We start from the raw sequence: 19,818 nt of genomic DNA, 5'->3' as shown, positions 1-19,818 counted from the left end.
ATGTAGTGTGAACGAGTGTGAACAAACGAAATTTAGTATTTTTAATTATAATCTTTTTTAAAAAAATATTCGAGATTTATTAAGATTAAAATATAATTTATAAAGTAACCAAGATAGTGGAGGATAAAAAGATTATATTATTCCAATAATACTAAAAAGGTTTCCGCGTTTAATAGCTTGCTTACATGGCATCTTGTCATCAATCCACGTGGCTAAGCTTGCTACTTCCACTTCACTACCCGATCATATCTTGTATATTAAATACAATCGTGCCAATTAAACCATATCGATGTGGACAAAATTATATATCGATATAAACAATCGTATCAACTAAAACATCTCAGTTAAAATGAGTAATAATCGACTGTTATTGTATTTTATTAATATATTTTAACCCTTTTTATTTTCTTTAAAATTATATTATATAATATTTCTATCGACAGGATTTGGGATTTGGTCAAATCCTTGGTTTTGTTGTTGACTCAAATTTTGTCTTTAATTACTCACCTTGATAAATACTATTTATTCTTTTATGTTTTTTTTAAAACATGAATAATAATTGACATGGACTTATTTTATTCCATAATATGTACACGCGCTTACATTATTTTTTAAGTGCATTCACATATGTAACAAAAATAAAATAAAATATACATTATATACACAATATATATATATTTTCAGTATTTAGTCGTTGGGAGGAATCTTGTTTTATTTATTTATTTGACTGGAATTATGTATTCAACCAATCCACGTGCAGTTTAATTAATATAATTTAATTTTTCAAATGTGATATATTTACATAATATTGAAAGATATTTTTAAAAAATAGTTTAAATCCCATTTTGCTCGCTCTAATTTTAAACTATATTTATTTTAATTATTATATTATATACAAGTATAATGTTAATCTTGTATCGTTATGTTCTTTTTGTGTCATTTTCCAATATCGTCATGTCTCTAACTAAAATTTTCATGATATATAGTATTTATATATCTGTATGTTATATAGAGAGACCAACTACCTAGGAGTATAAATATTAAAATAAAATAAGTCCCAAAAATTTAATTTAAATTACTATATATAAAGTAAAATTAATTTAATTATTTATAAATTAAAAAAAATTACTTTTTTTTACTTTATAATGGGCAGAAGAAAATATGTTGGTGAGGGAGAATAAAATAAAGAAAATAAAGTAAAAGTTCACACAAAAAAATACAAAATAAGAATAAAGAAAAAGGTAGGTATCATATATGGAAATAACTTTAGGAATATAATTTAATATTCTTTATAATAAAACATAACTATATGATAAAACCTTTTACATTTTATTTCGAATATTCCAATTCTATTTCCTAAAGTATTTATGTCATCATTCTCTCATTTTCCACTTCATTTATTCCTTTTTTGTCCTTTTTATATACCCTTCATTAACAAAATCAAATTATTAAAAAAATTATTTTAAGAATGTTTTAGGATATAATAAAAAAAAAAATAAATTCATATATCTTAATTAATAAATTGCAAAATTAATATTGATAGGATCTGATCTACTCGAGAAATAATAATGACTGCGAATCTAATCCAAATTCACTCCCGAGAAAGAGACACTTAAAATTAAATAATTAAATTTTAAACGGGTCGTTGCTTATATTTTGAATATCTTGGTAGGGACTTAAAAGACTATTAAAACGTTGAATTATATAATATTGTATAGAATGTTATATATATATATTTATAATGTTAGGTGAACAATATAGTTTAGCAGCACCTAACTATTAATTGTCGGTTCGAGAAAATTATAGTTTATTATTTTCTAAAGCCCATTAGTTATGGGCCTATGGCCCATATAGGCCCATAACTTCTGTTCTAACCTTTTGGGCTAAATTAGATTAGGGCCCATTATTTGGCTTTCTCAATGCGTTTAAATCCAATCCAACCCGGATAAATTTGTTGTTTTTTAACCGGTTTTAAAACGCGTATATTAGGGAGAGATTTCTACACTCTTATAAATAACGTGAGATCTAACAACTAACCATTTGACAGAACTGACATTATGAATCCTTGGGCATTATTGTACGAGATTCAAAGGACATGTTTAAAATAGGGTGACTATTAATTATAACGTTAGCCACAATGGTAGTTGTTTTGGTCAAAGTAAAATTACCATCGTCTAGATTCAAGCAATTCAGTTCAGGTGACAACAAAAGACGAAACTTAGAATAGTCAACTTAGAATAGTTCAAATTATACCTGTGTTTATAGTTTATTAAATTTATGTTCAAATACCATTATTAACAATGTTTTAAAATAAAAATTATAATGTTTTTTAAGAAATTTTAAGGTTAAGTGAGGTAAATTTTGAAAAAACAAATAGAATGGTAAAAATTTATAAAGGCGGTAAAAATTGAAAATAAGGGATAGGATGAAGCATGACATAAATAAAAATTGACCAAAGAATCTCATCATCTCCATTTAATTACTCATATAACTAAGGCATGCATCCTGTTGGAATCTCCAAAACAACCCTTTCCACTTTTAATAATAATAATAGTAATAATAAAATATATATATTTTGTAGGTAGTAACTTTGATCCTGGGAGAGAAGAACAAAACACCTTTTATAAGTGTGTGAAAACCTTTCCCTAACAGATACATTCTAAAGTCTTGAGGGGAAACCAGAAAAGAAAAGTCCAAAGAGGACAATATCTGTTAGTAGTGGGTTTGAGTCGTTACAAATAGTATCAGACACTGGATGATGTGCCAGCGAGGAGGCTGTTTCCCGAAGGGGGTAGACACGAGACGGTGTGCCAGTAAGGAGGTTGTTCCCCGAAGGGGGTAGACACGAGACGGTGTGTCAGTAAGGAGGTTGTTCCCCGAAGGGGGTAGACGCAAGGCAGTGTGCTAGTAAGGAGGTTGGACCCTGAAGGGGGTAGACACGAGACGGTGTGCTAGTAAGGAGGTTGTTCTCCGAAGGGGGTAGACATGAGGCGGTATGTCAGAGAGGACGTTGGACTCCGAAGGGGGGTGGATTTGGTGGGGGTCCCACAGGCTGGACCCCGAAGGGGTAGACACGAGGCGGTGTGCCAGAGAGGACGTTGGGCTCCCAAGGGGGGTGGTGGTTGGAGAGGATAACGAAACACCCTTTACAAGAGTGTGAAAACCTTTTCCTAACAGACGCATTTTAAAGCTTCAAGGGGCCGAAAGAGAAAACACAAAGAGGACAATATCTACTACGGTGGGCTTGGGTCGTTACATTTAAACCTTTTTTTTTCTTCATTTTATTCTTACGATCGTTTCGTTCGAATGCGATATCGGTTCATTCATGTACCCTTCCTTTACTCAGGTGTCACAGTGACACTACAATAACTCAAATTGACAATGTTCGAGAAAAAAATACAAATTAATGTATTTAATCCTAACCCATCAATTATCAATTTTTTTACCATGTTCAAAATAGCATGCTAATATATCTAAATATATTAATATAACAATAATTTATTTACATCTTACCTTGAATAGGTTATTTACAAATTTAATTAAAGGTAAATTTGAGAGAATTACCTAAAAAATTAGAAATTAAACTCTCCAATTTACGAAATTATCCTCGATGCTCAACAAACTTAGGGGTTGGAAATAATTAATATATATTAATTTTTAATTGCTGGCTTAATTGATTAAACAAGAGGTTGGATGTCATTTAATGTTTTTATTTTATTTTTTATTTTTTTATTTTATTTTTGGATGCTAGTTATTTTTGTAATTTCCTCTTCATTTTTTTTCAACTCTGTAATTTTTTTTTATTTATAATTTTAATTACTTTTTACCGACAGGCATGATTAAATTTAACTAAAATTATCGTTTTCAGAAGCAATAAAAAAAAAAAAAAAATTATAATGGATCCTTCAATTATATAGAAATAAAATGAGTTTTAATTTTCACCTGTGATTTTCAATAATTGGGAATAATATTACAATAATTGAAACTTATTCGAGTAATATTTTTCATTGTGTTTTTATTTCGTCGCGTTTGAATGTTTGGTGGCAAGTATAACCAAACCAAATTAACATCCCGATCTCGCTTCTATTTTAAAAAACTCGTATACATTAAGACCGAACATCGACAAATGAAACTTCATCGGTAACTATATCTAGAGGAAAGTTGTGTAAACACTACGCTCGAGCATGACTTCCATACCAAAATTACGACGGTTAACAATATATGTTCGACATATCTACTTTTTCGTATTTTTGTCCCTGTTCGGTTATACAGCAACAGTTTTTTTTTCAGACCACCACTATAATCATTACTACGTACTGTTCTATTCTCTTCGATCTCATGTTCTTATACTTTTTATGAAGTCCTACTAGGAGCTAGTGCGTGTAATTAATTAATTTTTTTTTCCTACGGTCCAAAAAAAAATTTAATTTTTAAATAGAAAAGGGCAGAGAATTTAGTGTCTATTAATAAGTTTTTTTAAATTTCAGTGTTTCATTTTCCAAAAATAGAAATTCCATCCAACAGGAATTATTATTATTATTATTAATTTAATTAAATAAAAAGGTAAAATAAGATTTTTCATTTTATAAATTAAAAAAATCAGAATATTCTCACCAATATATATATTTTTAAAAGTCAAAAAGTCATAATATTTATTATCATTTTAAAAATGGATATTTTAAACACTAATCCATAATTTTTAATTTAGAAAAGAAAAATGCCAAATTAAGATTATTTTTAAAACATGAAAATTCGAATATTTAACTTAAAATCATGAATTTATTTTAAAATTGCGTGTTACCGATAATACCCTCCATTTTGGGAAGGGAACTGGCATGAACACAAGGACGTAATAGTCTATTCGCAATGAATCAGGGTGTAAATTGTAATTATCTTAAAACAGGGTGCACTTTTTGGGGTTTCCGAAAGTGTTGAGGGGATAATTCGTAAATAAAAATAAATTAAAGGATTGAAAAAGGAAAAAAAAAAAAAAAAAAAAACCGGGAGAAAATTTAACGGTGAACGGAGGAAATGGGAAGCCGGGGAAGTTGGGCCGATATTTCCTATATAAACCCCCATGACACCTTGCTTTGCCTCATATTTGCATTCTCTTTCTTCCTCGCTCTTGCTTGCTCTGACTCTCAAATCAAAGAGCCCCTCTTTTTCCTCTCTCTCTCCACTTGTGCATTCAAGGATTCAAGGAGTATCCATGAGGTAAAAATTCTCGAACTATGAACACCTTCCAATTTTTCCATCTCCTTTTGGCGGAGGAATTTGTTGGCTTCCTCAGGAGTAGTCGCCTTCTAGTAATGAGATTCAAATTGCTTAATTCTTGCCTTTGACTATTGGTTGGTTGCATTAGTTTTGAATCTGTACGTATTATTGATTAGATTTAGATTTTGCCGTTCGATCTCTAAGTTAGGTTGTTCTTGATTGCAATCATAATGAGAGATTGGATTCTGGGTTTCGAGTGCTTTTGGTTAGTTATGGCTGGTTTGGTGATTTTGGATAGTGAGGAAGAGGAATTGGTTGAGGCTGTGTGCCGGATTTGTTTTTATTTTTGTTGCCCTAGAGGAATGATGGTTGGTTGCTGTGATTTATTTGGTTTAATGGCGGTTCTCTTGATCTGGAGCGATTTACTGGATTTTCAGTCGAAGTGTCTTGTAGTGTTTTCTGGTACCGTGAATACCTAATTTGTTTGACATGGGAACGTTTTTGTTCTGTTCTTATCAATTATGCGTCTTGATTGAGTTAGAAGCTGTCCCATAGTTTGCTCCGGGTTTACTTGGTGTTTTATGTCGTGGTGAGCCAGAGGACATTAGTGGTAGTCGTTTTGAACCTTTTTTGGAGTTCTGAATCACGTGCGATTTAATAATCTGGATGGTGATTATGGTTTTTTGTTGTCTGCAGTCTCAAGTTGTGCATTCTATCTAAAGTTTTGCATTTTACTTGAAACAAATTTTGTCGTGCATACATGACTGATGTTTTTGTATCACTTATCGTAGAAGTTGTTCCCTCTTGCAGAGTTGAGATGTACACATTGAGCCCTACAATGTTGAACCATGATGATTAATTAAGCCTCTTTATGAATTATACCTTGGATCCTTTTTTTTTCCAAATTGATTGTCCTTCTCCGTTTATAGGCGTGCACATATTTCCATTTTAAACATAAATTATGCTGGTGTTTCTTACGTCTCTTCTTATGCTAAATAATTGTATTTCATTCATGTCTGGACTTGCAGTAGAGCGTCGAGGTATATTGGATTTTGATCCTTTTCAAGTTCCTCATTGGAGATAACTGTATCAATAGGGCCTGTTTACAATTTAGTTTTTATGCATTTCTGTATCACATGGGTTCTCGAGGAAGATTACTATTTGATCTTAATGAACCCCCTGTCGAGGATAATGAAGATGGTGATGTTATTGTCTTCCAGCCTCAAAAGGCTCAACCATCTACAAATTCCCATGCGTCAGACTTATTTCCAGCATCAGGAGGTCCCCAAAGAATATTAAACAACCATGCGTTTTCTCATGCCTCCTCCGTATCAGGTTTTCAGCCTTTTGTTCGAAGTAAACTTGGTTCTAATCCTGAAATGGGAGAAGAACAAAAGAAAATGTCAGATCAAAATTCCAAGGTTACCTCATCATCCAAGTCAAACAATGTTGAGACTGCAACACCCACATTGGTTTCAGGTTCTAGAGACACTCAATCAGTGGAAAGGGAAGAAGGAGAATGGTCTGATGCTGAGGGTTCTGCAGATATAAATGGAGGCAGTGTTTTGCGTAAACAGTTAAGACCTTCACAAGAGCAGGGCTTACTTTCTCCTTCCCACGATGTTTCTGTGAACAATTCCTGCAACACCAAAGTTTCTGATAGTACCATAGATAAAAGTAGTAATCATGTACCTTCAACAACAGATCCAGAGCCAAATGATCGGAAAAACAACAGTATCCTAAATACAGAAAACAATGTTAAACTTGATACCTCCACAGATAGTGTTCAGGAAGAAACTGGGCTGCCTTCAAAACAAAGAGAAGTTAAGGGCATTGAAGCAAGTCATGCTATAAAATGTGCTAATAATCCTGGAAAGAGGAAAATAGATCAACATCTAGAAGCCAAGCTTGGGAAGAAGCGTAGCAGGCAGACAATGTTTCTTAATTTAGAAGATGTGAAGATGGCTGGGCCTATGAAAACTTCAACGCCTCGAAGGCAAGCATTTCCACCTCCTATAACCACGCGCATTGTGAAGGAAGTTCATAGTGCAACCCAAGTTAATGAACGTGTTGGGGAAAAACTGACTGTTAATAAAGACCAGAAACAAGGTGATGTTTCAAGTCATGAAGGAGTAGGCATTTCCTCGGAATCTGGTGAATCAAAGTTGGACAGTAATGGTGATATGAGTTCTGGATTACTAGCTCGGCCAACCAGGCCAAACAATGATGGAGATGTCCCAGCAGAGGCACCTTTACCACCAATTCCCAGACAGGGTTCTTGGAAGATACCTACGGATTCAAGGGTGCAGAGGAATATGCAGGTCTCCAACAGGAAACCAGCTATATCTAATCAAAGTTCTTCTGACCACAAGCAGATAAATAAGAAGCATCTTCCGGCCAAGAAGCAGAATTCTGTTAGTAGTCATCAAGACTCATCAGTTGAACGACTTATACGGGAGGTGACCAATGAAAAGTTTTGGCATCACCCAGGTACAATTTATTTTCTACACGATCTATGATTTTCTGAACTGACTTCTTTTCTACCGCTCAGTGTTGATTTTATTCAAGTTTACATCATTATGCCATTGTGTTCAAAAGTTCCCGTCTAATTCAAGATTGGTTCAGCTGCTTTAACTTGCAAACATTTTAAATTTTACAGCTTAGTAAGGTTGTGCATTTTATATACAGCTGAATTTTGCTCTCTAGTTCTCATTATCGAGTACTTTTTTTTTAATGTATATTAGGAGGAAGAAATTGGATTGTGAAACTATGGTGTTAGTATAATCGAGTTAGTTGGGTTGCCATTTACCTGCTTATTTTGATTCTCTATCCTATTCTTACTGAAATTGTGGATTAAGTTGGATGCCTCTAGTATGATGTTTATCAAGCTTAGGCCCACACATTACGGATGGGATCCTACCACTACATGAGGCGGGTCTTCCTCCTAGGGAGCCTGCAGGATGTAAGGACATCCTTTCATATTGAGTATTGAACTACAAATTTCCTTTATGCTTGAGCGAACCACTCTTTTCTGTGAAAAATAAAATGCAGTTTACTTGGTTTTTGAATTGACAACTGTTTCTTTTTCCATTTTTTCTCTTGGCCTGAATAGTTAGGCTTTTCATGCTGTTAAATCTTGATTTTAGGTATGAAATAATGAAATATATTGAAGTACTGGTGTTATTATTCTATAGCAATAAAACAACAACAGTTCTCGCTGCACCGCCATCTGTTTATTGTAAATTTTAATTTTGTGGTTGGACAATTGTTCTAAACCAATTTATTTATTTTTGTATTGTTCTCCCTGTCATGTAACTGAATGCATTATCATGTACCAGAGGAAACTGAACTCCAGTGTGTTCCCGGTCGATTTGAATCTGTCGAAGAATACATCCGAGTGTTTGAACCGTTGTTATTTGAGGAGTGTCGGGCTCAACTTTACAGTACGTGGGAGGAACTCTCTGAAACATTCTCAAGAGATACACATGTGATGGTTCGTGTCAAGAATATTGAAAGGAGGGAAAGAGGTGCTTATTGTTTGCTTTTATATTTTCACTATTATTTTTTTTCAATTTTTAATTAATTTCATTTTTAGCTATTTAGTGAGTTAAAAGTTTCACTGTTATGTTTGGGTTAGTTTCATAACTAGAACAAGAAAAATTAGGGTTGAAATTTTAGTTTAGTAATATGTTGGACATTTTGGAACATATTGAAGTTGGTTTAAGTTATAAACGGTGCCTGCCATATGATGAGCTATTCTAATTTATGTATTTAAGATTTATTGTTTTGTGATTCGTTTTGTTGTATAAATTATTGTTGTCATCAGCATCATGAAGCTATCTTCGGTTGTGTTCTTAAGTCTTCCCCTTGTGTGGGAGAGGGTAATCCCTTTTTTCTTGTTTGTCAAAGTCTGGTATACTAAAAAAGAAAATTGCATACAGAGCCAAAAACAATACTTTCTTTTATGCTCATAGCACTCTAGTTGCTAAACTTGGCTTATTTTCTTAGGATGGTATGATGTAATAGTTCTTCCTGTGAACGAGTGCAAGTGGTCATTCAAGGAGGGTGATGTGGCAGTTCTTTCATGCCCCAGACCTGGATCAGGTTTGATATAATATTCCTTTCAAGCTTATAATATGACGAGAGTGCTTTTACATTATGTCTGTATTCTTGCTAAAACTATCTTTAAATATGCTGAGCAGTCCGATCAAAGAGGAACAATACTATGTCTGTTGAGGATGAGGAAGACCCTGAATCTGGTGGACGTGTGGCTGGAACTGTTCGGCGACACGTTCCCCTTGACACTCGTGACCCGCCAGGCGCCATCCTGCACTTTTATGTTGGGGACTCATACGATCCTAGTAGGCAAGTTAATATTCAATTTCATGATGGTTGTTTCCTTGTCATCTTTTGTTGTCTATGCATTATTGTTCAAAATGAATATAACCTCTTGTAGAAAAATTTTTGAGAAAAAAGATTTTTGGAACTTTCTTTTCTTATGGACTGTACTAGTGAGGTCCTCATTCACTCTTTATTTCAAAATACAGTTACAATCTTAGTGATGTTGCTGTTAACCTTTAAATGATCCGTGCCTATAATCTTGCTTGAAGGTACTTGTCAAGTATCTTCTCAATGTAGTTCTGAGCTGTGCCATATGAATTCTACTTGGAAGTATCTTCCAAATACTACATTCTCATGCAGCCCTGCTGCAAAGATATTAGCCCTGCTCCATTATTGATTTTATGGTTGTACTTTTGAGTTCCGGTTATGAAGAGATACTGAAAGATTAATTTACACAACTTATTTACCCCAGTTAAAATTATTTATTTTGGGAATGAAGTGGGTTAAAAGTAGGATATTGTGTTTTGAATATGAATGAGGTTTGCATGGGACTTGACATTTTTTTAGTGTTGTAGAAACATTCGAAGATAAATTACGGTTTGATTTGCACAAACTTTTCTTTAAGGATGCTATTTTGGAAAGTCTGTCTATAGTTTGATTTATGACGAAGATAGTTGTGAAAGGAAGTTAAATGTTTTGCATCGAATAGATTATTGCATTTTATCTCTCATACCTTGTGTCACTTTTATTTCTATTAGTAAAAAGTGTTATTGTTGGTATATTTTGAAGTATTATTAAGCTTCGTAGTAGTCATTGTTAGTCTCCTCAATGCATGGATTTGATGATGTGGATTTCTTGCAATTAGTGACGATATTATTTTTGGGAAGCTATTTATATTTCTTTTATTAAAAAACTTATTTTCTTAAAAGATTCTTGTGGGGGAGGGCATTCCTTACACTCAACCTTGTAATTATATGAAATACTCTTATAATGTTGGGCGATTCTCATATTATTACTATTTCTGAATTGCAGGATTGAAGAAGATCATATAGTTAGAAAACTTCAGGCAAAGAATGTTTGGTTTTTAACGGTGCTTGGTTCTCTTGCAACAACCCAGCGAGAGTATGTTGCCCTACATGCATTTCGTCGGCTCAACATGCAGGTAATGGTCAGAATTTATTTGGATTAAAAGCCGTCTTATATCCCCTTTAAATTGTTATCACGAATCTAATTGTTTACCATATGTATCAGATGCAATCTTCAATCCTTCAGCCTAGTCCTGAACAATTTCCGAAGTATGAGCAGCAGTCACCTGCTATGCCCGAGTGCTTCACACAAAATTTTGTTGAGTATTTGCATAGGACCTTCAACGGACCTCAGCTATCTGCAATCCAATGGGCAGCAACACATACAGCTGCTGGTACAAGCAGCGGGACAGTTAAGAGGCAAGAACCATGGCCTTTTACACTCGTGCAAGGTCCTCCTGGAACAGGTAAGACACATACAGTTTGGGGAATGCTAAATGTTATCCATCTGGTTCAGTACCAGCATTACTATACTTCCTTGCTTAAGAAACTAGCACCAGAAAGCTATAAACAAGCTCATGAGAGCAGCTCAGATCATGTCTCTACTGGATCCATTGATGAGGTACTCCAAAACATGGACCAGAATCTTTTCCGCACTCTTCCCACACTGTGTCCTAAACCTAGAATGTTAGTCTGTGCACCTTCAAATGCTGCAACAGATGAGCTTCTTGCACGTGTTCTTGATCGAGGGTTTATTGATGGGGAAATGAAGGTTTATCGACCTGATGTGGCTCGAGTTGGTGTTGATTCACAAACACGTGCAGCCCAAGCAGTTTCAGTTGAGCGTAGAACAGAACAACTTTTGGTCAAAAGTAGAGACGAAGTCTTAAGATGGATGCACCAGCTAAAAGTTCGCGAAACTCAATTATCTCAGCAAATCAGTAGTCTTCAGAGAGAACTCAATGTTGCTGCTGCTGCTGTTCGCTCTCAAGGATCTGTTGGTGTGGACCCTGATGTTCTGGTGGCTCGTGACCAAAATCGAGATGCATTGTTGCAAAACCTTGCTGCTGTAATAGAAGGTAGGGATAAAATTTTAGTTGAGATGTCACGCCTACTTATTTTAGAAGGCAGGTATCGATCTAACAGCAATTTCAATATGGAGGATGCACGAGCTAGTCTTGAGGCTAGTTTTGCCAACGAGGCCGAGATAGTTTTCACCACAGTGTCAAGCAGTGGTCGCAAATTGTTTTCTCGACTATCTCATGGTTTTGACATGGTGGTCATTGATGAGGCAGCCCAAGCCAGTGAGGTAGCTGTTCTTCCGCCGCTTTCTCTTGGGGCAGCAAGGTGTGTGCTTGTTGGAGATCCCCAGCAGCTCCCAGCCACTGTTATCAGTAAAGCAGCTGGAACATTGTTGTACAGTAGAAGTCTCTTTGAAAGATTCCAGCAAGCAGGATGTCCCACTATGTTGTTATCGGTGCAGTATAGAATGCATCCTCAAATACGTGATTTCCCTTCAAGGTACTTCTACCAAGGGCGCCTTACTGACAGTGAAAGTGTTGCTAATTTACCTGATGAGACATACTACAAAGACCCTATACTTAGACCTTACACTTTCTTTGATATTACGCATGGGCGGGAATCTCATAGAGGGGGATCTGTTTCATATCAAAATATTCATGAAGCACAATTTTGTCTTCGTTTGTATGAACATCTACAGAAAACCGTGAAGTCATTAGTCTTGGGTAAAGTTTCAGTTGGTATAATAACACCATACAAGCTCCAATTGAAGTGCCTCCAACGTGAGTTTGAGGAGGTTCTGAACTCTGAAGAAGGGAAGGATCTATATATTAATACTGTAGATGCTTTCCAAGGTCAAGAAAGAGATGTGATTATCATGTCTTGTGTGCGTGCCTCCAGCCATGGTGTTGGTTTTGTTGCAGATATTCGTCGAATGAATGTAGCACTGACCCGAGCAAGGAGAGCTCTTTGGGTAGGCTTCAATTTTTCTCTCTCAAGTTATTGCAGTCTCTCTCATACCCATACATGGGTACTTTTACTAATAGCTGACAATTTGAATATTCTAATATGATCTTTTGTTAAACCAGGTAATGGGCAATGCTAATGCTTTGATGCAGTCTGATGATTGGGCTGCGTTGATCACTGATGCGAAGTCAAGGAACTGTTACATGGATATGGAATCCCTTCCGAAGGATTTCCTCGGACAGAAGGGATCTACTCAATCTACTTTGCCTGGGAAGAACTCTTCCAACACTAGGGGCCCGAGATCAGTTCTTCCAAGACATAGGTCTCTAGATATACACGTGGAGTCAAGGTCTGGAACACCATCGGAAGATGATGAGAAATCAAACTCTTCAGTAATTACTAGGAATGGAAATTACCGGTCTTCTAAGGCTGCCGTAGAGACTTCCGCAGAAGATTTTGATCAGTCAGGTGACAAACTGAGAGACACTTGGCAATATGGTATGCAGAAAAGGCAAAGTTCTGCTGGGACAGTTGGGAAGAGAGATGTTTAATCAATGGCTCTCTGAATTGGTTTCAATGGTTCAGAGGAAACCTTTTGGTTAATATTATGTGTGCATCCGCATGAGGCTCAGCTTTTGAGGGCTATTCTGCATGCTGATCCCTGGCAGTGTCTGAGTATGTTATTGTCTTGACAATCCTAAGCCTATTTGATTGAAGATAAGAAGTCCAAAAGCATACAGAAAAGGGAAATAAGTTGCACAGCATCTGCAGACATCTATTCTGGGGGGGGGGGGGATCCGTTTCTTTGATTTAAGTGTATACTTTTGGGTTACCAGCATACTGAGAAAGGTGAGCCTGCTGTTTTGTGACTGCTTATCATGACGTTTGGCGACTTAGATCCTTCTTTTTTCATAGTATTTGTGTATGCATGTTTAGGGATCAAATGATGGCATCTGGATGTGTTCGTTCTATCACGAGAACTAGAGAGCCACTGGCTGTAATGGGGAATTGAATTGGGTGCCTGTGGTCAGTGGAATTACTGTCCTCAAATGGCCATGACTTGCTATTGGTCTTTGATGATCGAACCCTCGTGGAGGTGGAGATCGACTCTCTGGGGAGCTGGCCGAGGTAAATTCAGAAGTAAGATGATCAATGAACATTGTTTTGGACAAATAAATGCGTAAAGATGACACAAGTAAGAAGCTGAAGGGTTGCAATATTGTGTTTTCTCGACCTTTTTAGAGGGAACACTTTTCTCAGCCCTTGTGTAGTTAGAAAATGATTCAGGGGAGCTAAAGTTATATGGGGGGGCCTACAGCAGCTGGGAATAGGAAACAATTGTACAGTAACTAATGGGGGAGAGCACAGGTTGTGTTGGAAGGCATCAAAATTTTGAATGGCGTTAAATGCCAAGTTGGGGTCGTACATAAACCCCGCCTTCATTTGAAATTATAGCGATTCTTTTGTTGCAGTTCCCTCATTTTCGACCCAATTCCTAAATTCTTCATTACATATTAATATTTGTATGAGTTATGAAATTGTGCAGTTGTTGAACAGGAAAAACAACATGGCACATGGGAGAGGACTGAGGTTAATGGTATGCCATGGGCTGTGTTTTCTTCTTTCTTGGAAGCTTGCATTGGGTAAGTAAGTAAGTGTATGAAACTGTGGGGGAGCACCTTTCTTTACTTCAAATATAAAGAAAAGGGAATCTCTTTACTTCAAATAGAAAGATGGCGATAATAGAAAGTAGTAGTGGTGGGGAGCAAACCAAGTTGATGCATGAACAATTTTTAATTGAAAAGACTAAATTCAGTTTATGATTTTATTTAGTAGAACTATGGATGTTTTTGAAAATATAATAAAATAGATATCTAAATTTTTGTCAACTCTCTTAGTAAGGGCGTCGATGATTTCTAGAGTATTGACATTTCAGTGGAGCACTCGAATCAAAAGATTCATACAAATATTATCAATGATATTAGTAAGTCTTAGAACCTTTCTTTTCTAATACCAAGAAATTTTTGTCACCAAAAATCTCAGAGACATTTGATTACGATCGCAAGATTGTGCTAAAAAAATGCACTGAATTTTGAAAAGAAAGGAAGCGAATCGGTCTAAATCTGAAGAGTTCGATTTACCAAGCACATGGACTGAGTAAGTAACCAAACAGTACCTAGACGAACTCGAACGGCCACGGGGTACATCAATTCGAAAACGATCGAACCTGGGTATCAAAGGGTACCTCCAAGTCCAAGCCTTGAAGGACTTCTTCCTTCATTCCTCGTTGCTATGAATGAATTAAAGTAGTTTTCTTCGAAATTGTTTGGTCCCCGCTCTTCACTGATAATACCCTTTTTCTCTCTTCAACTACTTTTTATGGTTTAAGCTTCGGAGGAGTCGCCCTTCCCGCGAAGCCTCAGCTCCAGCGATTTGGTAATTTTTCTTCCTTTTGAACTTTTTTACCTTCTGTCTTGGATTTACCATGCTTCTGGGTTCATGAGGTTGTATAGATTTGTATGATTAATTGTTTAAAATGTCCTCTACTATCTTCAATATTAAGTCAAACATCCAAAGGAGTAGGGAATAACTTGAAGTTGATGATGGGATAGTGTATGTTAGTGATGGTTTCAGAAATCGTAGTCCTGTATGACTGTATCAGGGGAAAAGGTAAGTATTATTGCAGATAACTATCTCTGAACGTTTGCTAGTTGGATGCGTTTTGAGAAGAAAGGGCATTTAATTCTCTGGTTTCCATGACCTTGCCACAGTGTTTAGAACTGTGGAGGCGTTTTGGTTATATTAGTAGTTGGGAATTTTCTGAATCCATTTGATTTATAATCTAGATAGTTATTCAAGTTGTGCTAGCTAACATTTTGATAACTCTGTTGACAGGGGAGCTTACAAGCTATGTAATTTGCCTTTTGGCCTTCAGGTGCATAATCCAAAACACCATGTGTTCGAATTTAGAAGTACCTTCTTCTATTGGTTGTGAGAAAGCTATATTAACTGAAGAACAGCATATGAAGGTATTTCTGACAGTTACAGCCCTTTGACTGCTGAATCTAGAAACTAAGATAGTTGAAATGCCTGCCAATTCTTTATGGAGAGTTGCTAACTCTTGTAGTTCTAGTTCATCGTTTACAGATTTCTGAGGTGCGGAGGCTTTTAGGGCCGTTGTCTGGTAAATCGTCGATTTACTGTTCTGATCCATCCATTTCAAGGTACTTAAGGGCAAGAAACTGGAATGTGAAGAAGGCAACTAAGATGCTGAAAGCAAGTTTGAAGTGGAGGTCAGAATACAAGCCGGAAGAAATTCAATGGGTACTTCACTGCTTACTCTTGGTCAAGTATTTTTTGAACAAGTTTTTTAGTTCAACGCTCAAGCCATGGCATTTCATCCATTAAATAGTTAGATCTCTCTTGTAGGATGAGGTTGCTCATGAAGCTGAGACAGGGAAACTTTATTGTGCAAACTATAATGATCGACACGGAAGAACAGTTATAGTCATGAGACCGTGTCGCCAGGTTCCATTTGTATTATGCAGTCCTAACAGAGATCTACTGAACATTTTCTTTATTTTGAAGTTTGTGTTTCTCGTAGTGATTTTAGAAAGAATCAGGGAAGAAAAAAGGTGTTCTGAGATTGTCTGTCACAATAACTCTTATTAAGATACTTTAGATGGAGTCTCTAATGCCTGCACAAGTAAACTTGACTTCCTATAGATTTGGTTTAAGTTTAACGACCTCGTGCTTTCTCGACCACAGAACTCGAAGACTGTAAAAGGACAGATTAGGTACTTGGTGTATTGCATGGAGAATGCTATCCTGAACCTGTCGCCAGACCAGGAGAGTATGATTTGGCTGATTGATTTCAAGGATTTTGATATGTCAAATATTTCATTGAAAGCAACAAAAGAGACTGCACATGTTTTACAGGAACATTATCCCGAACGCCTCGGAGTTGCAATTCTGTACAACGCGCCTAAGTTTTTCGAGCCCTTCTGGATGGTATAATTCATTTGAAGAACTCACTGCTTTCATTCAAATATCTGAATTTACTGTATATCTCCCAGGGATTTGTGGCCCATAGGAGTCCTAGTAGTAGTACACTGCCATTTCTGTTTTACTTACTGCAATTATTTGACGTTTGTACTGTTTTAATTTACAGGTTGCAAAGCCTTTCCTGGAGACCAAAACTGCCAACAAAGTGAAATTCGTTTACTCCAACGACGTAAACTCGAAGAGGATAATAGAGTCTCTGTTCAATATGGACCAGCTGGAGTCTGCATTTGGTGGAAACAATCATGTTAGTTTCAACATAACCAAATATGGCGAGATGATGAAAGAAGACGATAAGCGGATGCGCTGTTTCTGGTCTGGAGTAGATCCTACCAGTCGTTGCGCCCTAGTCACCGATTCTAAAACCTCAAACTCGAGAACAGACGACGATGCTCATATAACTAGAGGAGCTGATGGCAGCTGAGGCAAGGTATGTTAACAATCTCTTGTTGTCTGATTTGTTGTGGGACATGATTATAAAGAACAGAAGTTGTTGTTCATGACTGTTGGCTAAGAAATTTGTCCATTATTAGCTGTGTGAGTGTGACAATGACATGAAGGCCACCTTATAACAATCAAAACATGTTGGTCCTGTTCTGCTAAATACTAACTTTGTTGAACCAATAATTTATTTTTTGAAAAGTGCATTTAAGGCATCCTTCCAAAAGACCCTTCTTTTTACAACAAATGAAAAAGGTTGAATCCAGTGGACTCATCTATCTTGCCCAACCACAGTCACTGCTCCTTAGCTATCAACCCATTCCCCGCCAAAATTTTCAGCTCAACGTTTAGCTCGGTTCAAATGCCGCTCTCCCATTTATTGTCTATAACATGTGGGAGAGAATTTCGAACCTATGATCTCTCATTTGCGTGTATATATTTTAATTAATTGAGTTACGTTGCAATGTTTACGTAGAAGTTAATCCACCCCACATGATGGATCGATTTTTAAAAATGAATTAAAATAGGGATAATTCATAATTAGTTTAATCTGTGTTTAATGATTCTTAGTTCCAAAGCAAACAACTTTGCTTCATTTTATTTTCACAACTATGCAGAAAAAACAACAATAATAATAATAATAATTGGAATCTGAAATCTCAACTTCAAGTGAGCTGTTTTCACGTGTGTGTGCTTCCAATTGTAGTAAGTACATAAATGGACCACTAATTTATTGGACCTTATATTCCCCTCCCTGATTTCATTAACATTACACTAACCATGGATTAAGGTTTTATTATTCACTTAATATGCAAAATTAGACTACCAACATAACTCGGTTAATTTCATTCGTCTAAATAAAAAAACTTACTGCTCATGGAGGCGAGCTACCTTGTAGCACGTATGTGTGTCACACAACGTGGCAAGCGTCTTCCTCTGAAAAATGGTCTTCCAAGGGGTGCCCTAGCCCATGGATCGGACGTTGGATTATGCACTTACTTTTTTCAGAATGGATGCCGTAAATGGTTTAGCAGGGATACAAGAGAATCCATTGCCCGATGAGAATTCTGACGAATGGATGTTCGAGATGTTCTAACGCAATGGTTGACACGTGTTAATTTCAAACAGATGTGTCCAAGCAAGCCAAGATGGCCCAACTATCTTGAGGCGTGGGATGACATCATGATACATGAGTAAGAATGATGGATACATGAGTCGTGTTGTTGGGAACCAAAATAATGATGAGATGCGATGTTGCTTATGAGAGACATTGGTCTAGAGTAGAGGCAAGGTGAAACCAAATGATTTGGCCTATTGTAGAAGCAAGTCGACTAAAGTCGCAAACGATGCAACATGCAATCACGAGCAATGTCTGTGGCCGAACAAGCTTGAATTCTGCATAAATCGTGTTCGGTTGACGAATGCAAACCTCGCAAAAGGTCCGACAAAGCCACAAAACTAGGTAAAAACGTGAATGGGGTTTGAGTTCTCATTAAGTTTGCTATATAAACATGTCGAGATCATGAGGCCGCACAATTAAAGAAGTACGCTCAATAATAATAATAAAAAAATCATTAAATGAGTTAAAGCAAAATTACAAATAATTTGATTGGTGAAAATGAGAGGCTGACGTGGATTCCTTATTTTTATTTACGCAGAGGAGTCACTATCAATTGTAATGAACGGTCCAGATTCGTTCCCCATTTGCTGGCCCTCTTTTATCATCTTCTTCTTCACTGCTTCACTTCTTCTTCCTCAAACCACAACCGCTTTTTCCCCTTCTGGTTTTACAAATTTCAAACCATGTCTCTCGGCAACACCTCACGTGCTCCGATCAAAAAAACCACCAGCATGACCGACATCACCTTCGATCTGGGCGGCGGAGGCTCCATCCACAACCGATCACCGCCGTCGCCTGCGATCTCCCAACAGCTGATGTCGCCAAGAAATCACAGAAGGCATTCGATTGATCTACAAGAAAACGCCAATTTCCTCAGAGATTGTTCTCTTTGCTCTCGCCCTCTTGTTCCTGGTCGTGATATTTACATGTACAGGTAAATCCAATCCAATCCAATTAAATTCAACAATCCCTGTTTTCTTGGAATGAAACTGAAAGGGACTCTGTTTTCAGGGGAGACAGGGGATTCTGTAGCGACGAATGTCGGCAACAGCAAATGAAGCAAGATGAGAGAAGGGAGAAGTGCAGTTTAGCATCAAAGAAAGCGGCAGCCAAGGCGGCGGTGGCATCTTCATCGGCCGTCGTTGTTCCACCACAAATCTCCGGCAAGGGAGAAACGGTGGCTGCATCATAGTTCATCCATGGATTTATGTTTTCCTGTACCCAAATGTTGTATCCGTTAATCTATCGTATTCTAAGCAAAATCCCCACAAATTCATCCCTCGATTCTTGAATAGATCCATGTTCACTGCGAACAATCATTCCATGAAAACCCATCTCCATCACTTACAGATACAGTTCTTTGTGTTCTTCATTTCAATGGGTCGATTGCAGAGGCCGAATCTGAGGGCTTGTCAGCATGGCATGGATCGGGGCCCATTCCCCCATAACAAAAGCCCATCTAAATTCCCATATTCACTCCCAAACAAATTTTTTATTTGAGTCGAATCAAATCAGCTCCGTTTTTTTCGTTCCAGAAAAGGGATCCCTTTTCCTGCTTTCTAAAATGTTGAACATTCACAACAACATTCGTTTTTTTTTTCTTTTGTTAATGCTTTCGGTGGTGAATCT

General features: G+C 36.6%; 3 protein-coding genes across 7 annotated transcripts; all 3 read left to right on the top strand.

Annotated features, from left to right (window-relative positions):
• Positions 1-5,012: 5,012 nt before the first annotated feature.
• On the top strand, positions 5,013-14,191 carry LOC111446131 (helicase sen1-like). Of its 3 annotated transcripts, none has more exons than XR_002711023.1 (9): positions 5,013-5,214; positions 6,246-7,704; positions 8,553-8,741; positions 9,223-9,318; positions 9,417-9,579; positions 10,588-10,717; positions 10,807-12,573; positions 12,689-13,415; positions 13,503-14,191. XR_002711023.1 is itself a non-coding variant. In XM_023084800.1 (8 exons), the coding sequence occupies exons 1-8, from the start codon at positions 5,032-5,034 to the stop codon at positions 13,115-13,117; spliced, it is 4,416 nt and encodes a 1,471-aa protein (XP_022940568.1). In that variant the 5' UTR covers positions 5,013-5,031; the 3' UTR covers positions 13,118-14,191. The 3 variants fall into 3 exon arrangements, 1 of the variants encoding a protein (XP_022940568.1); XR_002711024.1 differs by having other exon boundaries at positions 5,104-5,214; positions 6,243-7,704; XM_023084800.1 differs by having other exon boundaries at positions 12,689-14,191.
• A 271-nt stretch (positions 14,192-14,462) lies between these two features.
• On the top strand, positions 14,463-17,232 carry LOC111446132 (phosphatidylinositol transfer protein 3-like). 3 transcript variants are annotated; one of them, XM_023084802.1, is made up of 7 exons: positions 14,472-14,550; positions 14,585-15,002; positions 15,502-15,595; positions 15,714-15,890; positions 15,996-16,094; positions 16,335-16,577; positions 16,738-17,232. In XM_023084802.1, the coding sequence occupies exons 3-7, from the start codon at positions 15,521-15,523 to the stop codon at positions 17,050-17,052; spliced, it is 909 nt and encodes a 302-aa protein (XP_022940570.1). In that variant the 5' UTR covers positions 14,472-14,550; positions 14,585-15,002; positions 15,502-15,520; the 3' UTR covers positions 17,053-17,232. The 3 variants fall into 3 exon arrangements, with proteins under 3 accessions (XP_022940569.1, XP_022940570.1, XP_022940571.1); XM_023084803.1 differs by lacking the exon at positions 14,472-14,550 and having other exon boundaries at positions 14,725-14,826; positions 14,868-15,002; positions 15,462-15,595; XM_023084801.1 differs by having other exon boundaries at positions 14,463-15,002.
• Positions 17,233-18,788: 1,556 nt separating this feature from the next.
• Positions 18,789-19,542, top strand: LOC111446445. The gene is made up of 2 exons (XM_023085269.1): positions 18,789-19,123; positions 19,201-19,542. Exons 1-2 carry the CDS (start codon positions 18,873-18,875, stop codon positions 19,379-19,381), a joined length of 432 nt encoding a protein of 143 aa, XP_022941037.1. The 5' UTR covers positions 18,789-18,872; the 3' UTR covers positions 19,382-19,542.
• Positions 19,543-19,818: the final 276 nt, after the last annotated feature.

The sequence above is a fragment of the Cucurbita moschata genome, unplaced genomic scaffold (assembly GCF_002738365.1).
Source record: "Cucurbita moschata cultivar Rifu unplaced genomic scaffold, Cmos_1.0 Cmo_Scf00008, whole genome shotgun sequence".
Lineage (NCBI taxonomy): Eukaryota > Viridiplantae > Streptophyta > Magnoliopsida > Cucurbitales > Cucurbitaceae > Cucurbita > Cucurbita moschata.
Note: the sequence above shows the minus strand (reverse complement) of the source record. Positions and strands in the feature narration are given on the sequence as shown.

What these genes read in the sequence shown, in the direction of transcription:
- LOC111446131 (XM_023084800.1), top strand. Translation starts at nt 5,032, where the DNA reads ATGGGAAGCCGGGGAAGTTGGGCCGATATTTCCTATATAAACCCCCAT. An exon ending in TATTGAAAGGAGGGAAAGAG is followed by an intron (nt 8,742 to 9,222) that starts GTGCTTATTGTT and finishes TTATTTTCTTAG; the next exon opens with GATGGTATGATGTAATAGTT. An exon ending in TTCGTCGGCTCAACATGCAG is followed by an intron (nt 10,718 to 10,806) that starts GTAATGGTCAGA and finishes CATATGTATCAG; the next exon opens with ATGCAATCTTCAATCCTTCA.
- LOC111446132 (XM_023084801.1), top strand. Translation starts at nt 15,521, where the DNA reads ATGTGTTCGAATTTAGAAGTACCTTCTTCTATTGGTTGTGAGAAAGCT. An exon ending in CTGAAGAACAGCATATGAAG is followed by an intron (nt 15,596 to 15,713) that starts GTATTTCTGACA and finishes CATCGTTTACAG; the next exon opens with ATTTCTGAGGTGCGGAGGCT. An exon ending in AGCCGGAAGAAATTCAATGG is followed by an intron (nt 15,891 to 15,995) that starts GTACTTCACTGC and finishes TCTCTCTTGTAG; the next exon opens with GATGAGGTTGCTCATGAAGC.
- LOC111446445 (XM_023085269.1), top strand. Translation starts at nt 18,873, where the DNA reads ATGTCTCTCGGCAACACCTCACGTGCTCCGATCAAAAAAACCACCAGC. An exon ending in CGTGATATTTACATGTACAG is followed by an intron (nt 19,124 to 19,200) that starts GTAAATCCAATC and finishes CTCTGTTTTCAG; the next exon opens with GGGAGACAGGGGATTCTGTA.